We start from the raw sequence: 20,140 nt of genomic DNA, 5'->3' as shown, positions 1-20,140 counted from the left end.
GTGAGGGAGTGTCGGCCAATCAGATGATTGCAGTCTAAACTTGCACTGTAAAATGCTTTGGTAAAATGTCATTTTACCTGACAGGGTGCTGACAGGCTGGTAAGTCTATGCCCAAGACTTTACAGACTGCAGCCAACATACAAAATTAAACGGAGATGCTGATGTTTGACACTGTTTCGCGCCTTTTCCGGTTATAAATCCGGCGGGGGTTTCTGGTTTTGACTTTTGAGCGTACAACCTACACGTGAACAGCGTCATCCAATCAGCTGGTAAATTCTAAGGCCGGCCTGAATATTGTCAAGATTTCTTTGCTTGCTTGAACCGCAGTTTTTCTTTATTCGTTGCATTATCAGTGAATTGTGATCAAGAGAGACTAGAGGAAATAGGTGGTTAATTTTAACGACCGTTGACAATCCAGATTTCTGACCTTCAATCCTTCATTTTTATCCTATTCTCAAAATATAAATGTCGCCATTTTGGCCATGCTAGTTTATCTGAGAGAGTTCCTATGAATTCATTTGTTGGTTTCTTAGATTAACTTTGGTGAAACATGTAAATGGATGCCCTATATCGAAGAGGACTACGACAATGTCCCAGAACACTAGCATAGTAAATTTCCTTATCCATGACGCCAATGGTTAGTAAGTAGCGACGCTAGATTTCGTCGATTTAGTTTATTTTATTTGAATATACTTTAAAACCTTTTAGAGTTATGTACATAAAGCGCTTGGAAAGGTTTTGGCTCTGCATCAATTTGATCCAGAGTTTTGTTACTATAAACTTCTCATTGGTTGTCATGAATAAAGTGTAAGGAAATTGCGAAAATGTCTTCAAATTATTTGTTTTAGGGCAGCCTCAGATGGTTAAAGTAGTACAAAATATAAAAAAAGAACCCATTGCTCAGATTAAAATCAAACAAAACCCTGTGAAAGTTTATAAACTGTCATCAAGCACAGGTAACACTCAGGTATGTTGAAATATAGTTACCTTATGCTGTCTCTTTATTCCACTACCATTTTCAATTTTAAACCTTTATTACGAATTTCGGGGCATTGGTAAATTTATTTTATAAAAAGATGGAGACCTGTTTTCATTATATGGAGAGTTATATGGGAAAATTAACATTTTTTACTTTACAACTTTATTATTTACCAATTCTATTTTATAAATAGACATTTTTCTAAAGATTTAAGATCCCTGAATCAGCAGTACTTAGTGGAAAAGATCATGGTTTGAGAATAAACAATCATCATTTATAATAAACAAAAACAGGCAAAGACATAACAAAGTTGTTCATAAACGAGGATAACTTATGAATTTGATGATAAGGATGATTAGAGTCCTTTTATTCCCTTGTGCAACTTAGGGTTGCAGCAATAGTTTTCTTTGCTCTCTTGTTTATGACTCCTGCCTTGACATGGTTCCACAAAATTCTCCTTATTGGAGGACTGTCAATAAACCTCCAGGTGTTGGTTGGTCAATTATATGAACTACAACAGACTGCCATTAGAATGCCACATGAGCATTGAGCATGTTTCCTTCCTCCACAAAAATTACCCACCCATCGCCTTCACTGCAGAGCTATTTCCTTTTACATCCAGAGTTAGTGGCTCATTTCCCACAAATCTTCATTTCTTATTGTGATAAGCTGGAAAATAGGGAGAAAATCCCTGAAGCACTTGTTAGGAAAAACCTGGATTTAGGAAATTTGTTACCTATTCATTTATAAAGTTATTCATTTAGGCTTGTTAAAATTTTTCATCTGTACTGTTTTCTAAGCTGACTAAAAATATTAAGTAATCAAATTACATACTTTTTGTAATAGAAAGGGTTGAACCAGGTTGCAAGAAACTTTGTTTGTAAAATGTAAGGATAGTGGCTTGACTGTTTTTATGTATACAAAATGTATAGTTTTATGTTGTCACCAAGGTTTATTGACCTAAAATATTTTATGACATCATTTTTTGCATTAAGTAAATTTTTTTTTTTTAAACCTATCATGTATGTTTTAAAAAAATCTAAAAATCTACTATAGATACATCATTACATGTCAGCCTTAGTTTTCCACATGTATTAATGAAATAATTCAAAAGTAAACATGCCTGAATAGTGTTTATGAGCTTTTCAATATAGTATGTTAAATAAGTGTCTTGGTGGAATAAAAATGAGAACTTTTTTAAGGAAAAATTTTGAACAAAATCAAAAATATGTTCTTAATTACAAATTTGTATACCAGCCACTAGAATAGTAAATTTTGAATTTCGGTTAAAATATTCATTAAAGCTGGTTATGTTTTTGTTTATTTGTTTTACTATCTTGAATACATATTACACACATGTATAAATGGTCAAAAGTTATCCATGATTTTTTACAACAAAGCTATAACACCTTCATTTCTACATTTACCATGAGTTCCTAGTTATTATTATGCATATACAATTGTAGTAAATCTACATAATATACGTAATATCATGTCATACAAAACAAATTTTTTTCTTTTTAAAAAAAAAAGAATATTAGCCATGTTAAATGACTAATATTCCCCTTTCCTCTCCAACTATGCGTCAGGCTTGTGCTAGGAGTAGGTACGACAATAGTGCAACGGGCGGGGTTTGAACCGTCGACCTTTTGGTTTTCAGTCCACTCCTTTACTGGATGAGCTATTGAGGCTATACTATGCTAACAATGAAATGACACGATCAGTTCATTCAATTTGGTTATTCTTGCAGGTTCCAGTGTATCGCCCCATCAAATTAACGGGAATTAAGTGTGCTTCAAGTAAGTTATTATATAAATTATTTAATTGATTTTTGATCAATACTAATCAGGGTGGGTCCACAGTCACAGTCCACACCTGACCCTCTCACCAGTCACAAACACATTATTGTATCAAACACATTCTAATAATATCTTAAGTTTAGATAAGAGACCCACATTTTTTCAAAGAATATTAGCCTAGTTTATCGTTATGACTAATATTTCCCTTTCCCCTCCAACTAAGCGTAAAACTTGTGCTAGTAGTAGGTAAGACAATAGTGCAACAGCTGGGCTTTGAACCGGCGACCTTTCGGATTTCAGTCCGCTCCTTTAGCCATTAAGCTATCAAGGCTATTTATTAATTAGTCAATCCATTAATCCCATTGTGACTCAGTTATTTGATCTGTAGTATCATTATCATCACCATGATCAAGTCATCACCAGCCCACTTAACTGCACAAGCCTCTCAAAATGAGAAGGGTTTTGAGCCACAGTCTGCCACGTTGGTCAAGCGTGGATTGGGAGACTTGACATTTGAGAACATCATGGAGAACTCTGGCATCCAGGTTTCCTCACGACGTTTCCCTTTCCGTTGAAACAATTGACATTTAATTTAGATAACTTCGAAAAGTAAGAGGTGCCCTGGATCGAACCCCTGACCTCACGATTAGAAGGTGTACGTCTTAACCACTAGGCTATCACATGAGCTGCAATCTGATGGACGTTACAAAGGAAATCATTAAGTTTCAAGATTGCGGTGATCCACTGTTGTTTTAGTTCTGAGCCGCATCAAATTGGCGATCACATTGGCCTGTCGCAACACGATGATAACGTGGATCGTGCTCTTGACCGTCGCCGAACACATTATGGATCTTAATATATTTAACCGCTTTCCAAAAAAGTGGGTTCTCATTCGGCGCGTTTATTAGGGTTCCGTATCTCCAGAGAAAAAGTAACCCTGTCTGTCTGTCATGTCTGTCAACACATAGGACACTTCCTATTGACCTAGGATCATAAAATTTGGCAGGTAGATCCTATAGCTTATAATACCTACAAGTAAAGGGAAAATTCCGACCATGAATTTGTAATTAAGTACATAACAAAAAAAGTTAAAAGTAGGTATGTACACTGATTGCTTCAAGATTTCTAGGATACCGTACGTCTGAATAAAAACACTCTTTATCGTTGGGTCACTCGTATATCTATCTGTTCACCTATCACAGCCAATATGCTCCGAATCTACTGGACCGATTAAGTGCATATTATATGAATTTCTGTGACCCCAAGGATGCATTCCACTCTGTTGTGAGGACTAGCTATAAGAAATCTCAAGAATACCTATATCTATGGTACCTATATAACATGGTAAACCTTTCAATATTTTGCAAACTTACCTACATACATACTCATCGTATGGAACCGTCTGCGCAGGAGTTCAACTCGCACTTTTCCAGTTTTTCAATTCGGAAGTGTGCGAGTACTCTCAATCCTCATTCTGCAGGGGTAAAACCCGCCTAAGTTAATGATGGTTTGAAGTTATAACGAAAAAATTTTATTTTCAAAAACCTTTTTTTTTTTCAGAATTGGTTCAAGTACCTGTTGATACTTTGACTCGGCTACAGAAAGCAGCTCCTAAAACTGAGCAAGAGTCTCTTGATACTTATAAATCTCCTGTAAGTATATGTAATTTTACTTCTAAAAGATGGGTTTTTATAGTCTAGTTGTATACTCAAACTAAACTAACTAATCTAACTACATACTAAGATTTTAAAAATCCTGTGGGACCTCTTTGATTTTCCGGGATAAAAAGTAGCTTGTGCCACTCTCTTTAACTAAGGTCTTTAACTATACCCATGCAAAAAATCACATCAATTTGTCGCTCCATTGTGCTGTTGGCTGTGTGTTTGAAGGACAAACCAACAAACAAACACTTGCATTTATAATATGGGTAGTGTTTTGATTATTTAATCAAAACACTACCCATATTATTTGCACTTGTACAAATATAAAACCTCCAAAACACATCTTAACTTGGGCCGAGATCTTTAGAGGGAACTTTGACTTTGCTCACACACTATTATATTAAAACGAGACAGCGTTATATTGCTGCAATAAATGCATCTGAAACTGAAACTTAAGGCTGAATAAGAACAAAGTGTGCTCTATAAATGTCAGCCTTAGTCTATTAATTTATTTTGAGTAAACATTCAAACGTTTTCAGGGAAAAAATCAGAATCAACTGACAGAAGCTAACACAACACACCCTGTACCAGAATTAGTGCCATTTGTAACAAAACAAGAGCCTGTGGAGGAGACCAGTGAGAACATTGAGGAGAGGAGTCCACCCACAGCCATGTCACACGCGTCCCGAAGACGACACGATTCCGATAATGATCCTCCTGCAGAATAGTGAGTACTACATGTTTCATGATCAGTATCAAATTCAAATCCATATTAATATAATAAATGTGAAAGTGTGTTTGTCGGTCTGTCTGCTACGTTTTGCACGGCCCAACCACTGAACCGATTTTAATAAAATTTGAAGACCAGATGATGGATTCAAATTTTTTTGATCCCCCTGAGAACTGCAGAGAGGATGACTGCTATCTCTTTACTTAATAGATGATGCCCACAACTTTGGCCGTGCAGTTTCAGGTTTTTTTAAAATCCTGTGGAAAAAAGTAGCCTGTCTGTCTCCACTCTCTAGGATGCAAGCTATTGCTGTGCCGAAAATCAAAATTAATCAAATAAATGGGCTATGAAAAGAAGCAGACAGACTTTCGCATATTTTATAATATTGGTATGGATTTAAAAACTTCTGTAATTTGCAGTCTAAAGTCTGTGCTAGAAGTTAGGACTGACAAAAATCATCGATCCAACTTATTTATGAACTTAAAAGACTTAAAATAGCACATAAGAAGTTACATTTTAAGAAATTACATATCTGGATTGGATATTTATAGCTAAGGATGAATGTTTTTGTTATTTCAGTACTACAAAGCGACGCAAACACGCTGATAAAGTCGGTAAAGGCCTAAGACATTTTTCAATGAAAGTATGTGAAAAAGTGAGGAATAAAGGCTTTACATCTTACAATGAAGTAGCAGATGAATTAGTGCGAGAATTTGCAGCTGGAATGCATGGTTCTGCCGATAGCCAAGTACGTGATATTTTAATAGGTTAAGCCCGAAAGCGCCTGCAACTAACTTCACACTGAACGCGCGCGTAAACGTGTACGATTTGTATTTTTACTACAAGGAACTGTATAAAAAAGTCACACAGTAGCCAGACTCACGGGCGGGCTCACTTACTCACGTGACCCCAGAAAATATGAGCAGTACCACTACCACTTTATAAGTTACGCCGATGTACCTGCGCAGAAATCTTATTTTTGAATAGCTCGAAAATATCTCGGCCAATCATAGATTGAAAGAAAGGCATTTATTAATTTTTAGGCTGCAGCGCTGTTCAAGCTGAATTGCACTTAATTGCGATGTAACAGGTGTCACTATTTATTTAAACGTTTCTGCGCCTTTTGTACCTGAAAGGTATCAAGGTATTCTGAGCTTAAAGCACAAGCCTCCTATGATCAATTTGCTGTGTGAATGCTTTATTACACTTCATTGTACTGCAAAAACTAAGAGCCGATTGACATTTTTTTTTCTGTACACAATCTCTAAATTCACTAACAGCAAATGTATTGCTATCCCTTTCACAATGCTCCTATGCAGAATCTGTTTCACTGTACTTATAAAGCTGTTCAATATTTAAATGTATCTCAGAGATTCTTAACCTTACAGCAATATGATCAAAAGAATATTCGGAGGAGAGTATATGACGCATTAAATGTATTGATGGCTATGAACATTATATCAAAAGAGAAAAAGGAAATCCGGTGGCTTGGACTGCCCACAAACTCAATGCAAGAATGTACAGCATTAGAGAAGGAGAAACAATTAAAATTGGATCAAATACAGACAAAGACACAACAATTGCAAGAACTCATATTGCAGGTATAGAAAACTATATTATAATAATTATTCTAAAATTAATTATGCAACTCTGCGTGGATTTTTCTATCCCCAGGGAATTTCATAACGGGAGAATTTGAAAAATTTGAGCATCAATAGCTCAACCCGTAAAGGAGTGGACTGAAAACCGAAAGGTCGACGGTTCAAACCCCGCCCTATTGTCTATTTTTTATTTTTTTGTTGCACTATTGTCCTACCTACTCGTAGCACAAGCCTGACGCTTAGTTGGAGAGGAAAGGGGAATATTAGTCATTTAACATGGCTAATATTCTTTATTTTAAAAAAAAGAAAAAAAAATAGTTACATAGTGATGTAATTGTATGAATGGAGAAGTCAAAATATATTAACATATTATGTATTGAGGCCAGATTTGCACACAAACATACTGAATGCACTTAGCATACGCGATATCTTTTTGCGCAATGCACAATAACCTCACCAGCCTCATGTTATTGAATAGGAATTATAAAGACTAGCTTTTGCCCACGACTTCGTCCGTGCAGTTTAATGAAGCTATCAGTGAAAGAATTTTCAGATTCAGATCATTAGTCATAGTCATTCGATCAAACTAGATTTACCTGTCTAATATAACACTAACATGTTATTTATGTTTACTTTTCAGCATATCTCATTTAAGAGTTTAATAGAAAGGAATAAAGATGCAGAAAACAAAGGCATAAAGCCTTCACCATCATCAGCCATACATTTACCATTTATAGTTGTAAATACAAGCGACAAGGCGTTGATTGACTGTAGCATCTCTAATGATAAGTGAGTATCATTTTAAAGTATTACTTAATACTAGATAATGCCCGCGGCTTTGTCCGCGCGGAATACGGTTTTTCAAAATCCAGTGGGAACTCTTTGATTTTCCGGGACCAAAAGTAGCCTATGTCCTTTCCTGGCATACAAGCTATCTCTATACGAAGTTTCGTCAACATCTGTTTAAAAGATGGGCTGAAAAACTAGCAGACAGACAGACACACTTTCGCATTTCTAATATTAAATTAAATATAATAATATATAAGTATGGATGTCATATCCTAGATCACAAACCTTGCATTTTTAGTTTTATATAACTTCAGTTTCTCATCCCTGAATCCCTCATCTATCGCATATTATAGCAGTGTCTGCATTTCCAGCGTGGAAATGCAGACAGTATTCTTGGCACTATTCCACATGGGCATGATTTGTATAGTAATATAAGGCTAGCTTTGAGTTTTATTGTAATATTTTCAATTAAAAAAAAGTCTTAGCACAAATGTAAAATAAGAAGGAAGTTGGTCAAATTAAATAAATCTATACATATTATTATTAAGTGAATTACATCAATAGAATAATAAACGTAATTGCATATAATTATTTTTTTGTACTTTCAGGACAGAATATATGTTTAATTTCAATAAGCGGTTTCAAATACATGATGATATAGACATATTGAAAAGGATGGGTCTACTGTTTGGTGAGTATAAATAAAATTAATTATTATTACTAGGATTAGTTGCCCTACCCCGGCATTGCACTGTCAGGCTTACCAATTCCATAGACAAATGTATGTTGTATTAAAACTTGTAATGTATCACATTCATATTAAATTTATTTATGGAATAGATGGAATAGGTAAGCCTGCCCGTCCAAAGTGTGTATGTAATACAGCTAAAAAACTAAAATAATTTACCAACTAACATGACTGTGGATTGAAATGTGTGTTCTGATATCCTTTATAGTTTCAATTTTAGATAAAAATTAATTATTTAAATGTATTTTTACATTTTGTTTTATTGTTACTGTTTGTTGTGGTTGTCATAATTGTCGATATAAGTTCTTGTATTAATTTGGCCTTGTTTTAACAATATGATGATTTTAAAATTTTCAGGTTTAGATAAAGGTGAATGTACAGAGGAGGATATTGAAAAAATCAAAAGTATGGTACCAAAGTCATTAGAGAGTTATGTTGAACGTAAGTTATTTTCAAATAATTTAGTTATTTAGTAGTTACATTAAAAGACGATAATACAATAAAATATCACTATCGCGTATTATGTCAGTCTTAACACAAATTAGATTTGTTTCATCATAAAATTAACATTTATATTCTCCTATGTGGCACGACTAAACGCATAAACCGATTTTAGTGATTCTTGCACTTATAGATTTCTCTTAATCTTGCCAGTGCTACTAAAAATATTAAAATAACAAAAACACCCAACAATACTACACAGCACCCAATACAACAACCACAACAACCCAACAATACAACATACAGCGCCCAATAGATGAACCATTGAACAACTAAATTAGCTGGTACGGAACTAGATGGTATATTGGTGGAATAAATAAAAAAATTAAGTCTGCAAATTAAGGCAAGAGGTATTAAAATCGTAGGTTCCTTAGACCAGAGATTTCCAAAGATTACTCTGAAGCATTATCTTTATACCTACCTATTTTGTCACAAGAAATACAGGCAGAACTTCATTTTTTTTTTTTTTACAGAAATGGGCAGAGGTGTAAGTAATAGTGTTTCTGATATTCTTGAAGAGGAAGATCCAGAAGAAGTTGGCGACGAGGAGGACACGCTGCTGGAGGGTGACGCCGATGCTGAGGAGCAGGAAGCAGAGGCCAACGAGTACAGTACAGATGGCAGCGACGTGGATGTTTAGCGATATGATGCCTTGTTCTTTTTGAGACTATGTATTTGTACCATATTATATCAATTAGTAATAAACTCTTAAGTTTATGTAAGGCTTTTTATTTTTAGAAAATAAATTGTGCTAATTCGGTTGTACACATTCTCTAAAGGCCGATCCACACCAATTTCGAACATGTAACACGTGCTTAGTGACTCGCGTAAACCCCTAACACACCGGGTTACGCATACGTCTACGCTTTACGCAAGCGGTGTGCCATGTTTAATACAGTTCCATATATTACAACGCAATGCTACGCGCTACGCTTACGCATCCTATGTGAACGAGCTATTAACTGTACTGAATTGACCATCCGCGGAAAAAAGGCTCTCTCTGTTATGTAATCCCATACAAACATTGATTTGATACTCAATGTAATGATAAACATAAAAAACTCAGTGGGCGTTAATCGTTTTGAGTCATAAACTAAACCAAGTTACTGAATTGAATTCCGAATGTTTTTGAAAATGTGATCGAATTGAATTTCGAATGTTTTTTGAAAACATGTTTCCGATTGGTTGGCCACTCAAAATGATTAACGTCCACGGAATTTTTAGTTTTTTGCCAAGGTGGCAGGCCACGATCCAACCTACGTCGCCTACGTCCCGTTGCCTTCATCCACTGTGGCCAAAGAGTATGTAATCACTATGTTATGTGGCCTCTTGGGCCTCCGCTAGTCAGAAGGACTTTAAAAGGTTGGCACTTGATTTGACCCATCAGCCATCGATATGAAAAGGTTTAGATCTGTTACTTTAGAGATTGTGTACATAGTACAACAGAATTAGCCACAATAATATCTTATTCAATCAATTTTATTAAAACACTGCATTATGTTATTAAATAAAGTATATTAATTAGAATCTAACATAACAGCAGCTAATCATTACAGTCCTAAAAACTGGCGTCACTTTAAGTCATCATCATCGAAGAGGTCTTCGAAATCTGAAACAAAGAATTGTTTTGCTGAAATTATTCTTTTAGCCATAATATTTTATTAAAGACAGGGCCCGGTCATTGGTCATATTTTAAAATATTATATAACTGGTTGACCCACCTTGTAGGCACATGTGGGCCTACCTATTCCATAGATAAATGTGTTATATTACAATATTGCATATTTAATTGCACTACGATACCAAAAAGACTGATCGCCGCTGATTTGATATTGCCCACTATGGAGTTCCGTCCTTCATCTCCAAAACTATTTATCTCACTTTATTTACATGGAATCTATATTGCTAGTCTATATCCATACTTATAATAAAACTTTAGAATCATCACAGTATAAAGAAGCACAGAACATTTTAGACATTAAGACAATAACTTAGTATTGGTAGAAAAATTAACTTTCACATTTACCCCAAGACAATGCATTAAAGTATATTAATGAGTTAACTACTTATAATTAATGAACTTGTTATGAATAATTTCTCTATAAAAATACCATTAAAGAAGTCTGCATGTACAGCTTTTTCATTAGCAGCCAAGTCCATCAGCAAGTTAGAAGGACCTCCAGCCTGGAAATTAAAAAGTTGCATTTAAACTAGCGACTCGCCCAGGCTTTGCACGGGTAGCTATGTTAGTTTATGGTAAGAATATGAATTTTTTAAATAATTTCATAATTTTCACCTGTTTTTTTCCTCTTTTGGTGAACATATTATGTAAGTTTTTGGTGGTAAGTTATGATTTATTGGCCTTAGCATTATGGCTGTCCGTTTGTAATATTAATGCTATTGTCTTGTTTGGGACAGTTTTGGAAATAATGCCTGCCCAACTTTGTAATGAATGAAAGAATTAAAAAAATATTATTTTTATAAAAGCGGCCCATAAACAGAATTACCTAGCAAGTGGGTCCATTAAATTAGGGGCTTTATTTCGCTAATTGTAAAATAGATTTTATCATTTATATTTAAACCAGTTAGTTTTTGACTTATGATGGAAAATGTAACAAAAAACTACTATCCCTCTCTCCTTATACAATCTATTCTCCATATTAGCCAAACTAAAAGTCTGAAATAAATAGTTGTTAGAGGAGGTTTATGGAAACTTTACAGGGAAAGTAAAATGAAGTCTCTAACTGGTACGTACAGTTTTTAAGAAATCAGCAATAAACCTTATCTAGAAGTAGGTTGTTACCTACTTCTGGATAAGGCTGATGTCCATGTGGATAATGGTGTTTAAAAATACCATGGAAACAATGTTTACTAAACTTTAAAAAACTAACTTAACACTAAAAGTTTTGGCAAAAATTAATTTATTCCAATTACACTACTGCATATAATATTGAAAAAAAAAATCCTTAAAAAGGTTTCCTCACTGTGAAATTTTAACTAGGATTTCAGGTCTACCTCCTCTACTTCCCTTTATCCTTTCTTAAATCAAATTGATGGTGACCAATTCTATAGTGGAGCCCATATGTTTATCACATAAAAATCCATTGCTAAAAATGTAAACATAACCTCAACTTTTATCAACTAACTCAAAGCCACATCAATAATGAATTTTACGTCATCATCTTCAACCTATTGCCAGCCCACTACTGAGCACGGGCATCGTCTTAGAATGACAAGGGTTTACGCCATAGTCCACCACGCTGGCCAATTAATGGGAAATGACAGACGAATTTTACATACTTCCTCTAAATCCATATATGGTCCAACACCTTCAGGAAACATTTCGTCTGCAGCTACCGTCGGCTTCATTTCTCTATATAGAAGATATCGAAAATTATCTCAACTGACTGTATAAATATGTAAACAAACACCGACCAGTAATTTAAACAAAACAAGTAAACAACGCCAAAGACAAAGAGAATATAATCACCACAGACCAGTACACTACGTTTTTTGCCAAAGAGTTTATAACGTTTTAAGCCTCTGGTATAAAGTGTGTTATCTATGGTTCAAAGTGCGTTTTGTCGGTTTTAGGTTTTTCTGTCACTCGATAACTATTTATCTAGTGACAGAAAAATTATATTTAATGGAATGTATAACGTAGTGATTACATACATACTCTTTGATGGAATGGATATAGTGCGATTAGCCAAGAAAGAAATATACTGCAGCATTGAATTCATGACACTGTAATTTTAAACTACCAGGCTTAAAAAGGCTGGAACCCAGACCCGTAAAATCAGTTATATAAAAAAATATCATGCATAGACCCCGGATTCGTGGTCTGTGCATAGACCTACAGTAGAAACGGGTAACATTGATAAAGCAGTTTTAGGATGCCATTTCAAAAAGCTTTACAATGATTGAACTTCACTAGTTACTTTGGTTTCCGAATACCCCAAAGAGTAAATGTATATATGGATTCCCTTGCTTATGAAGATCTAGTTAGACACCTGGATGAAGAAATAAAAACGAAAACGAAAAACTGGCGAATAGTTTTTTTTTGGCATAATAATTAATCATCTAAACAGTTACTGTCATAGATACAGATAATAGGTTACTCGTCATATTATATCAATGGATTCATCACTGATTGACATCACCTAAAAAAAAACTATGGAGTCACATTTCACCGGTCACCCCCGCGCGGCAAGCGCGGCGGCGCGGGTAAAGGAGCAGGGTAGTGCGCAATCGCGGCAATTTTCAAAAAATTACTTTGTCGTTTTAAATAAACATAGATTTATTTTCATTCAACATTGCTATCTTATTTAGTTGCAAGAGATTCTTTTGACTTGAATGAAACATGGAGCGGAGTCAAGAAATAATATTATTATTTTATAAATTTATTATTGATCTGGGAACTGGGATGCTCAATCATCAGAACATAAAATCAAACATTGACACCAAGTTTCCTTTTCCAAATCAATCTTTTATTATTAATTCTGAATATTATATTATTAAAATTTCAAGCCAGTTATTAGGGTCTGTCTCAAACTAGTCTGTTCGAAACCAAATCTTCTATTGCTAAAACTGAAATCTAGTCTTCTTCGAACAAACTCATTTAAACTGTAAATTTTTTAGAAATCACAAAACTTTTCCTAAGCAGGAGAGGACAAACGAAATGTGTATAGCCATTTTTGTGTAGCGTGTAGAGAAACGCTGCGTGTAGAGAAACGCTGGAGACCTGAGCAAAAATCATATTTTATTGGTATGAGTGGTGAGTATATTCTTCTTCTTTCTGAGCTGGTTTCCGCACTTAAACATTTCCATCTGTTGTGCTTTGGTGACTATATTAAAACATTATTATATTATTAGAGTGATTTTATTTCGGTATGTAAGCTCTTTCAATTCTCACATCATCAACAGGACAGTCATTTTTGTCGCATTCAACCAAGCCTATTCTTTTCACAACGGCCATTCCACTTTGAACTCGCCCAAAGATAGTGTGTTTGCCATCCAACCACTGTGTAGGTGCTAAGGTTATGAAAAATTGGGAACCGTTTGTATTAGGGCCCGCATTTGCCATAGACAATATACCTGCTCCTGTATGCTTTAAATCTGATGTAATCTCATCATCAAATTGTGGCCCATATATTGATTGACCACCCTTGCCTGTACCAGTATGATCACCACCTTGAATCATGAAATCTCTTATCACTCTATGAAATTTGGTGTTGTTATAGTAATTTCTTCTCACAAGTTCCATGAAGTTTCTGCATGTCATTGGTGTATGTTTCCAATACATTTCTACGATTATTGTGCCCATCCTGAAATTGTGAAAAAGATTAATAAGTAATCGTAGGTACGTGACGTACGTACAATATCAGTTCATAAGTTTAGTGATTGCTTAAAGTTTAATTTATTTGCAAAACTGCAACTTACGTCGTTTCTAATACTGCAACTGGTGGCTGCCATGATTTATCTGGAATACCTGCGTTTGCATAGCCCAGCATAATGGACTAAAGTGTCTATCTTAAATATTTAGAATACAAAACAGTAATAAAGTTTCACTGGCTCGTTAATGACCACTTAAACAGCCAAGTTTCTTTTGAAATAAAAAACTAGAACCACCATAGGAATTAGGAGTAGGTACTTATATCATGGATTTATAAATCACTTCCAATTCAAAAATATTATTATTTTCACTGTCCAGTCCACAGAACATTATTACCCTAGGCGGTCCAGTCAACCTGAGTCAACCAATCGAGCGAAAAATACAACCAATATACAATTGTACTCTGTGAATATAACCTATGAGATTAGCAGATACAAATACAATAGGTTCCTATCAAAGAGTAGAAGGTAGGTTTAGGGCACCGCTGCTTTCCTTTCAACTTACAAAGTTTAAAAGACTGATATCCAGGGCCATATGAGCAAAGAGTGCAAAGCATAGACCTATGGCGTTATGTTGGCTCCCCTGTCTGTCCAAGTCATTGGCACGATATTTGCAGACGCAGATTTTTTTATTTTCATTTGATTTTCCTGAATGAATGAAATGAAAATAAACAAAATCTGCGTCTTCTCATGCGAATAATCCAATACAAACGTGACATTGGCAAATCTTTGTAAAGCCAGACGAGAGAAAAAAAATCACTTGGTTATGAGATAATAATTCCTATCACATCCAGGGCCGTAAAATAATTAAAAAAAAAAAAACCTATGTCAGTGACACAGAGTACATCACAGGACATAGATTATCTACTATATTGAGCACTTTTTACATACAGATTACAATGATAGGCAAAGAGACAAGAGTATGTAATCACTATGGTGAATGGTGATAGGTGTCTAAATTCTAAACAATTGTTTTCTTGTTTTCAAAGAAACCTTTTATTTGACGATTTTGTTTGTTGAGTTTATTGTGTTCTCGTCTCGTCTCATAAGAAACAAAATTGGTTATTTACGAGGACCCACGAAATATTTTTGTTATAACCATGTTATCTTACGAGAATAAGGTTATCCTAGCACCTATGGTGCGTATTGGTACTTTACCCATGCGAATTTTAGCTCTTCGCTACGGTGCAGATATAGTGTATTCCGAAGAACTGATAGACTGGAAATTTCTACGTTCCAAACGCAGGTATAATGGTATGTTCTTTTGTATGTAACCATAAAATTGGTCATTTTGTTTATAGCCATAACTAAATGCCCTAGCATTAATATTAACAACAACACTAATGTTATATCAATATTTTACATTTAGATGGTTTTCAGTTCCTAAATAATTTACACTATACTAACTCTTGTGTTTTTTTTTCTAGATATTCTTAATACAGTTGACTTTGTGGATCAAACAGATGGAACAATAGTTTTCCGAACCTGTCTAGAAGAAAAAGAAAAAGTAGTCTTGCAGCTTGGTACTTGTAGTGCTGAGCGAGCATTAAAAGTCGCTAAACTTCTGTAAGTTCATACAGCTTATTAGTATGGGTTTATTGTTTTTTTCATTAGTATTGTCGAAAAATAATTTTAGCATACATAGTTAATTTTTTAATCATGCACGAGTTCTACATAAAAATGAATAAAATAGACTAATTTTTAGGATTCCATACCTCAAAAGAAACTCCTATATTTTGATGGTTTGTTGTCTGTCTTTTTATCAGATGCATAGAGGTATCATGTTGAAATGAATATCATAAGTACTTAGATCTATGATCCCTTGGAGCTGTCATAAAAACTAGCTTTAACGTCAACACAATTTAAAAATATGACCATTTAGGCCATAATATTATGTTTTAACACTCAAATAATTTGAAGCCTATGGGTTACTTACTGTTGACCAAGAATCATAAAATTTGGCAAAAAGCAAAGTCCCACAGCACAAGTAAAGGAAGAAGTCCAAAAATTGTTAGTTTGTAGTTATGAAATTAAAAAAATATATTTTGTGATTACTAACAGTTGAAGATAATTTAAACAACAAAATAATACATGTATCCTTCCAAGGTACGGAACCCTCAGTGCACACGTTTGACTCGCGCTTGGCTAGTTTTTTTTATTGCTAATTGACTGTTTCATTTTCATCATATTGTAATAAAACATCACAAATTGGTCTTTAATAAAGTGTTTCAGATTCCCCCATAATGTCCCACTTGAAAAAAAACACTGTACACTCACATGTTCTAGGGAAAATGATGTAGCTGCTATTGATATCAACATGGGATGCCCTAAAGAATTTTCTATCAAAGGTGGCATGGGTGTTGCTCTTCTACAAAATTCTGATAAAGCTTGCCAAATTTTAAAGACTTTGGTCAATAATCTTTCCATACCAGTAACTTGTAAAATTAGAATATTTGAAACACCAGAGAAAACATTAGAAGTTGTTAAAAAGCTGGTGAATACTGGAATAAGTGCCATTGCTATTCACGGTAGGACAAAGGATGAAAGGCCTCAACATTTTGTGCATACTGATATTATAAAATATGTGGCAGAAAGGATATCAATACCTGTCATAGCCAAGTAAGTTAAAAACTCAATATAACCGTATTGAATTTTACAAATCAATATAAATCTTATAATCAGTGTTAATGAGTTAGTAGGTACAAAAATGCAGTCTTATCACTAAATAGCAATCTCTTCCAGACACCCTTATTTAGATATAGTACAATATTAAACTATACCAAGCGATAGAAAAACTAGTTTATTAAGAAGGAGAAGTCAGGCTTTAATTAAGAACGTTTTTGAAATAGTTAATTAAATTCATTGCCTATAACTTTAACTTTTCAGTGGTGGTTCTAAAGAAATAGAAAAGTATGCTGATATATTAAAATTTAAAGAAATGTCTGGTTGTACCAGTGTAATGCTTGCAAGAGCTGCTGAATGGAACTGTTCTATATTTAGAAAAGATGGAATGTTACCTATGGACACAGTAATAAAAGAATATCTAAAACTTGCAGTTGACTATGATAATTCACCATCAAACACGAAGTATTGTATTCAAAATATATTGAGAGAATTGCAAGAAACTCCTAGAGGACGGAAATTTCTTGAATGCCAAACATTAGAACAGATATGGTATATTAGAGCTTTAACATGTTAAAGCATGTGCTACACGGTTTCAAACGGCGGTTTGAAACAGAAAAAACAGATTTGCGCTTTACCGGCTACACGGTTTAAAACATGTTTGAAACCATCAGTTTTTATAGAACGTTGCGTGAATAGGACGTCTCTACGCTCGCACCGTATATTCACTACAACGACGTCATGGCGCCTTACCTATCTAAAGAACAAAGAGTTGGGCTGTATCTTGCTCTTTTGTATGCAATTGAAGAAAAAAAAGAAAGAAAAATAAGTCTTCTTAGAAGTTTTCTGTGTCGAGTCTTTGTACTACTCGCATGTTAAGTCCCAAAGGCAGCGCAAGTCTCTATATAGCTCAAGAAGTTCTGTAACTACTTCTCGTTCTTCTTCTTCTCATTTCATTTTGAGAACGTCGTCGTCGCGTACGTCTGGCTGCGCTCGCCGCTGCAACGTGACTGTCATAGAGTAGGATGTATATAGGGTACATGTATATAGGTAGGTGACTGTCGTACACGAGGTTTTAAACAAGCGGCTAGACGGTTTCAAACAAGTTTAAAACCAACGCTTCGTACAGCGGTTTCAAACGCAAGCCTTGCTGCCAAGGGTGTTTAAAGGTCAAATGAAATTTGGCATAAAACAACTATCTACACTGTTTCAAACCGCCGTTTGAAACCGTGTAGCACATGTTTAAATGAAACAAAGAAAAAGATTGTTTTACCATTTTCCCTATCAGTATTGTTTTGACAGTTTTAATATTTTCAGTGCTATATGGGATTTGGACAGTTATTGCCAAGAAAAACAAAGTGAATATCAAAAAAATGGTATTCAAGGAAGGTGGCAAGTAAGCCCTGATGATTTAGAGCCACCAAATAAAAAGTTGAAAGTTGAAGAAATAAATCTTGATGGGGTAATTAAAATGAAGGTAAAAAATATAATGTAAATTTTATATTGTTTGGTGTAATGATAAATATTGTAACTAAAATGATATCCTTTTTTAGGTTTGCTTTATTCGGGCTAGTTTTAATGATACCAATTTGCCAAAAAGTCAGTTACATACCTGGGCTGGAAAAAATGGTTTTGACCTACCAAGTTATAAAACACATCAAATAGAAAAGTTATTTTGCTCAGTCCTTACATTCAATGGCCAGAAATACACTTCAACATTTTGGGAGAAAAATAAAAAATTTGCAGAGCAAGGAGCAGCGTTAGTTGCATTATTTCATTTGAAAGTAATAAGGGAAGAAGATTTAATAAACTATGGAAGTATAATTAAATAAGAACAAAGATAAATAAATATTGATTTATTTATAACCTTAAACTTTCAATAAATTATAATCTAGACGCACCTCTCAATTCTTTAGCGAATGGCTTTATGTTAAAACCAAAAAATGACATGCTTAAGCAACAACATGTACTTAAATTATTATGAATATTCCTTAAGCATAGATGAACAGTTTAATAAACTGATATATGGCTATACTGAACCCAAGGCTTCATATGCTTTAAAATATTGTAATAATTATATTTAATTTATTTTGTATGGTGGATGAAGTTGTGGGCAAAAGCTATCTTATAACGACAGTATTTTCAACCAAAGGATACAAGTTAAGATTGACGATTGTGGTAACTAACATTCATACTTCATAGAAATAAATGCTAGCTGAACAAAAACCATAACAAATGATTTTTCTAATGTTGCTTTTTCATGTTTTCGATATTTTGCACAAGCTCAATATTCAAATCTTCCAATTCAGTGTTAAGGCTGTTTTGTGTACTCAAGTCTTCTTTCAACATTTTAATATTGAGATAACACCTGTAGGCATCAAACAATACGTCGTCATTATTAGATATCCTTAGTTCTTCATCCCGCTGTACAACACTAGGATCAGATATGTCTTCTAACATGTTTTGAATAGTTGGCAATTTTGGTGCATTATATTTAGAAGTATCCATTATTCGTGACTCTTTTTTGCTCACGCACTTATTTATTTTTCATCAAAATCTGGTAGCACTGGAAACACGAAAAAATATTAAAATTCGAATGCGATTTTTCCACTGACTGATTTCAATTTTCATAATTGATTGACTAAAGCAATAATATAATTAGCTTAATTAGCTAAACCTTACATGTCATTGATATGTAAATCTGTGATGTAAATCCATTTAAGTCAAAAAATATTCAGAAATTCACAAATACCTATTAATTCATAGGAATTTTCATTGACAATGACATTAACAAAGAGTATGTAATCACTACGTTATAAGCCGGCTTTACACTCGCACGTGAAATCGCGCCGTTATTTCACGCCGTGAATGTATGCCGCGATCCACGCCTGAACTGTGTCCCTCCACACTCGCAAGTTTTGTTCGTGACATTGATGATGCGTTCACGTTGTCGCGGACCAAAAAAACACACTTTTAAAGACCTATTTTTTCGCCGCTGTTATTTGGTAACTTGGTTTGACCCGTTTCTAATGTTACCCGCGACTAGGGCATGAATCATATACGGTGTTTCCAAGGCTAGGTATCTAGGGCCGTAAAATAAAAAACAAACATTTACCTATTAGTACAGACCGACAAAGCTCTCTTGGCACGTGGCAAAAATTGGAACTAACGCCGCTACTTGTGAAGTGTCATGCTCTGTGGTCATGTTGTCCCCTTGTATGGTATTGCTAAGTAAAAAATCTGAATTTCACTGTTTTTTTAAATATCAGAGTCATTCCATAATATTCTTCATATTCATAATAACTTCGCGATATAT

At 34.4% G+C, this 20,140-nt stretch overlaps 4 protein-coding genes and 1 long non-coding RNA gene across 12 annotated transcripts; 2 read left to right on the top strand and 3 right to left on the bottom strand.

Moving 5' to 3' along the window:
- The first annotated feature begins 136 nt into the window (after positions 1-136).
- Positions 137-9,525, top strand: LOC123869086 (transcription factor Dp-1). Of its 8 annotated transcripts, none has more exons than XM_045911849.1 (12): positions 137-269; positions 534-637; positions 854-967; positions 2,730-2,778; positions 4,339-4,430; positions 4,979-5,166; positions 5,749-5,917; positions 6,558-6,770; positions 7,411-7,559; positions 8,168-8,250; positions 8,665-8,748; positions 9,282-9,525. In XM_045911849.1, the coding sequence occupies exons 2-12, from the start codon at positions 626-628 to the stop codon at positions 9,446-9,448; spliced, it is 1,320 nt and encodes a 439-aa protein (XP_045767805.1). In that variant the 5' UTR covers positions 137-269; positions 534-625; the 3' UTR covers positions 9,449-9,525. The 8 variants fall into 8 exon arrangements, with proteins under 8 accessions (XP_045767805.1, XP_045767786.1, XP_045767800.1 ...); XM_045911830.1 differs by having other exon boundaries at positions 849-967; XM_045911844.1 differs by having other exon boundaries at positions 175-386.
- A 746-nt stretch (positions 9,526-10,271) lies between these two features.
- LOC123869154 (COP9 signalosome complex subunit 9) lies at positions 10,272-12,207 on the bottom strand. The gene is made up of 3 exons (XM_045911922.1): positions 12,109-12,207; positions 10,920-10,992; positions 10,272-10,417 (listed from the first exon to the last, which is right to left on the bottom strand). The coding sequence occupies exons 1-3, from the start codon at positions 12,175-12,177 to the stop codon at positions 10,380-10,382; spliced, it is 180 nt and encodes a 59-aa protein (XP_045767878.1). The 5' UTR covers positions 12,178-12,207; the 3' UTR covers positions 10,272-10,379.
- A 971-nt stretch (positions 12,208-13,178) lies between these two features.
- Positions 13,179-14,639, bottom strand: LOC123869146 (peptidyl-prolyl cis-trans isomerase-like 1). Its single transcript, XM_045911909.1, has 2 exons — positions 14,251-14,639; positions 13,179-14,135 (listed from the first exon to the last, which is right to left on the bottom strand). Exons 1-2 carry the CDS (start codon positions 14,319-14,321, stop codon positions 13,691-13,693), a joined length of 516 nt encoding a protein of 171 aa, XP_045767865.1. The 5' UTR covers positions 14,322-14,639; the 3' UTR covers positions 13,179-13,690.
- A 471-nt stretch (positions 14,640-15,110) lies between these two features.
- On the top strand, positions 15,111-18,716 carry LOC123869132 (tRNA-dihydrouridine(20) synthase [NAD(P)+]-like). The gene is made up of 6 exons (XM_045911883.1): positions 15,111-15,456; positions 15,630-15,768; positions 16,489-16,821; positions 17,089-17,376; positions 18,142-18,301; positions 18,378-18,716. The coding sequence occupies exons 1-6, from the start codon at positions 15,303-15,305 to the stop codon at positions 18,654-18,656; spliced, it is 1,353 nt and encodes a 450-aa protein (XP_045767839.1). The 5' UTR covers positions 15,111-15,302; the 3' UTR covers positions 18,657-18,716.
- On the bottom strand, positions 18,572-19,788 carry LOC123869161. Its single transcript, XR_006796821.1, has 2 exons — positions 19,507-19,788; positions 18,572-19,390 (listed from the first exon to the last, which is right to left on the bottom strand). It is a non-coding gene; the product is annotated as an uncharacterized LOC123869161 (long non-coding RNA).
- Positions 19,789-20,140: the final 352 nt, after the last annotated feature.

Source organism: Maniola jurtina, chromosome 1 (genome assembly GCF_905333055.1).
Source record: "Maniola jurtina chromosome 1, ilManJurt1.1, whole genome shotgun sequence".
NCBI classification, from domain to species: domain Eukaryota; kingdom Metazoa; phylum Arthropoda; class Insecta; order Lepidoptera; family Nymphalidae; genus Maniola; species Maniola jurtina.
Note: the sequence above shows the minus strand (reverse complement) of the source record. Positions and strands in the feature narration are given on the sequence as shown.

Coding starts and splice junctions, on each gene's coding strand:
- LOC123869086 (XM_045911830.1), top strand. CDS start 589: ATGTCCCAGAACACTAGCATAGTAAATTTCCTTATCCATGACGCCAAT. Junction 968..2,729: donor CAAGCACAGGTAACACTCAG/GTATGTTGAAAT, acceptor TTATTCTTGCAG/GTTCCAGTGTATCGCCCCAT. Junction 4,431..4,978: donor TTGATACTTATAAATCTCCT/GTAAGTATATGT, acceptor AAACGTTTTCAG/GGAAAAAATCAGAATCAACT.
- LOC123869154 (XM_045911922.1), bottom strand. CDS start 12,177: ATGAAGCCGACGGTAGCTGCAGACGAAATGTTTCCTGAAGGTGTTGGA. Junction 10,993..12,108: donor CATATATGGATTTAGAGGAA/GTATGTAAAATT, acceptor TTTAATTTCCAG/GCTGGAGGTCCTTCTAACTT. Junction 10,418..10,919: donor ACATGCAGACTTCTTTAATG/GTATTTTTATAG, acceptor TCTTTGTTTCAG/ATTTCGAAGACCTCTTCGAT.
- LOC123869146 (XM_045911909.1), bottom strand. CDS start 14,321: ATGCTGGGCTATGCAAACGCAGGTATTCCAGATAAATCATGGCAGCCA. Junction 14,136..14,250: donor GTTGCAGTATTAGAAACGAC/GTAAGTTGCAGT, acceptor TCACAATTTCAG/GATGGGCACAATAATCGTAG.
- LOC123869132 (XM_045911883.1), top strand. CDS start 15,303: ATGTTATCTTACGAGAATAAGGTTATCCTAGCACCTATGGTGCGTATT. Junction 16,822..17,088: donor TCAATACCTGTCATAGCCAA/GTAAGTTAAAAA, acceptor TTAACTTTTCAG/TGGTGGTTCTAAAGAAATAG. Junction 17,377..18,141: donor CAAACATTAGAACAGATATG/GTATATTAGAGC, acceptor TAATATTTTCAG/TGCTATATGGGATTTGGACA.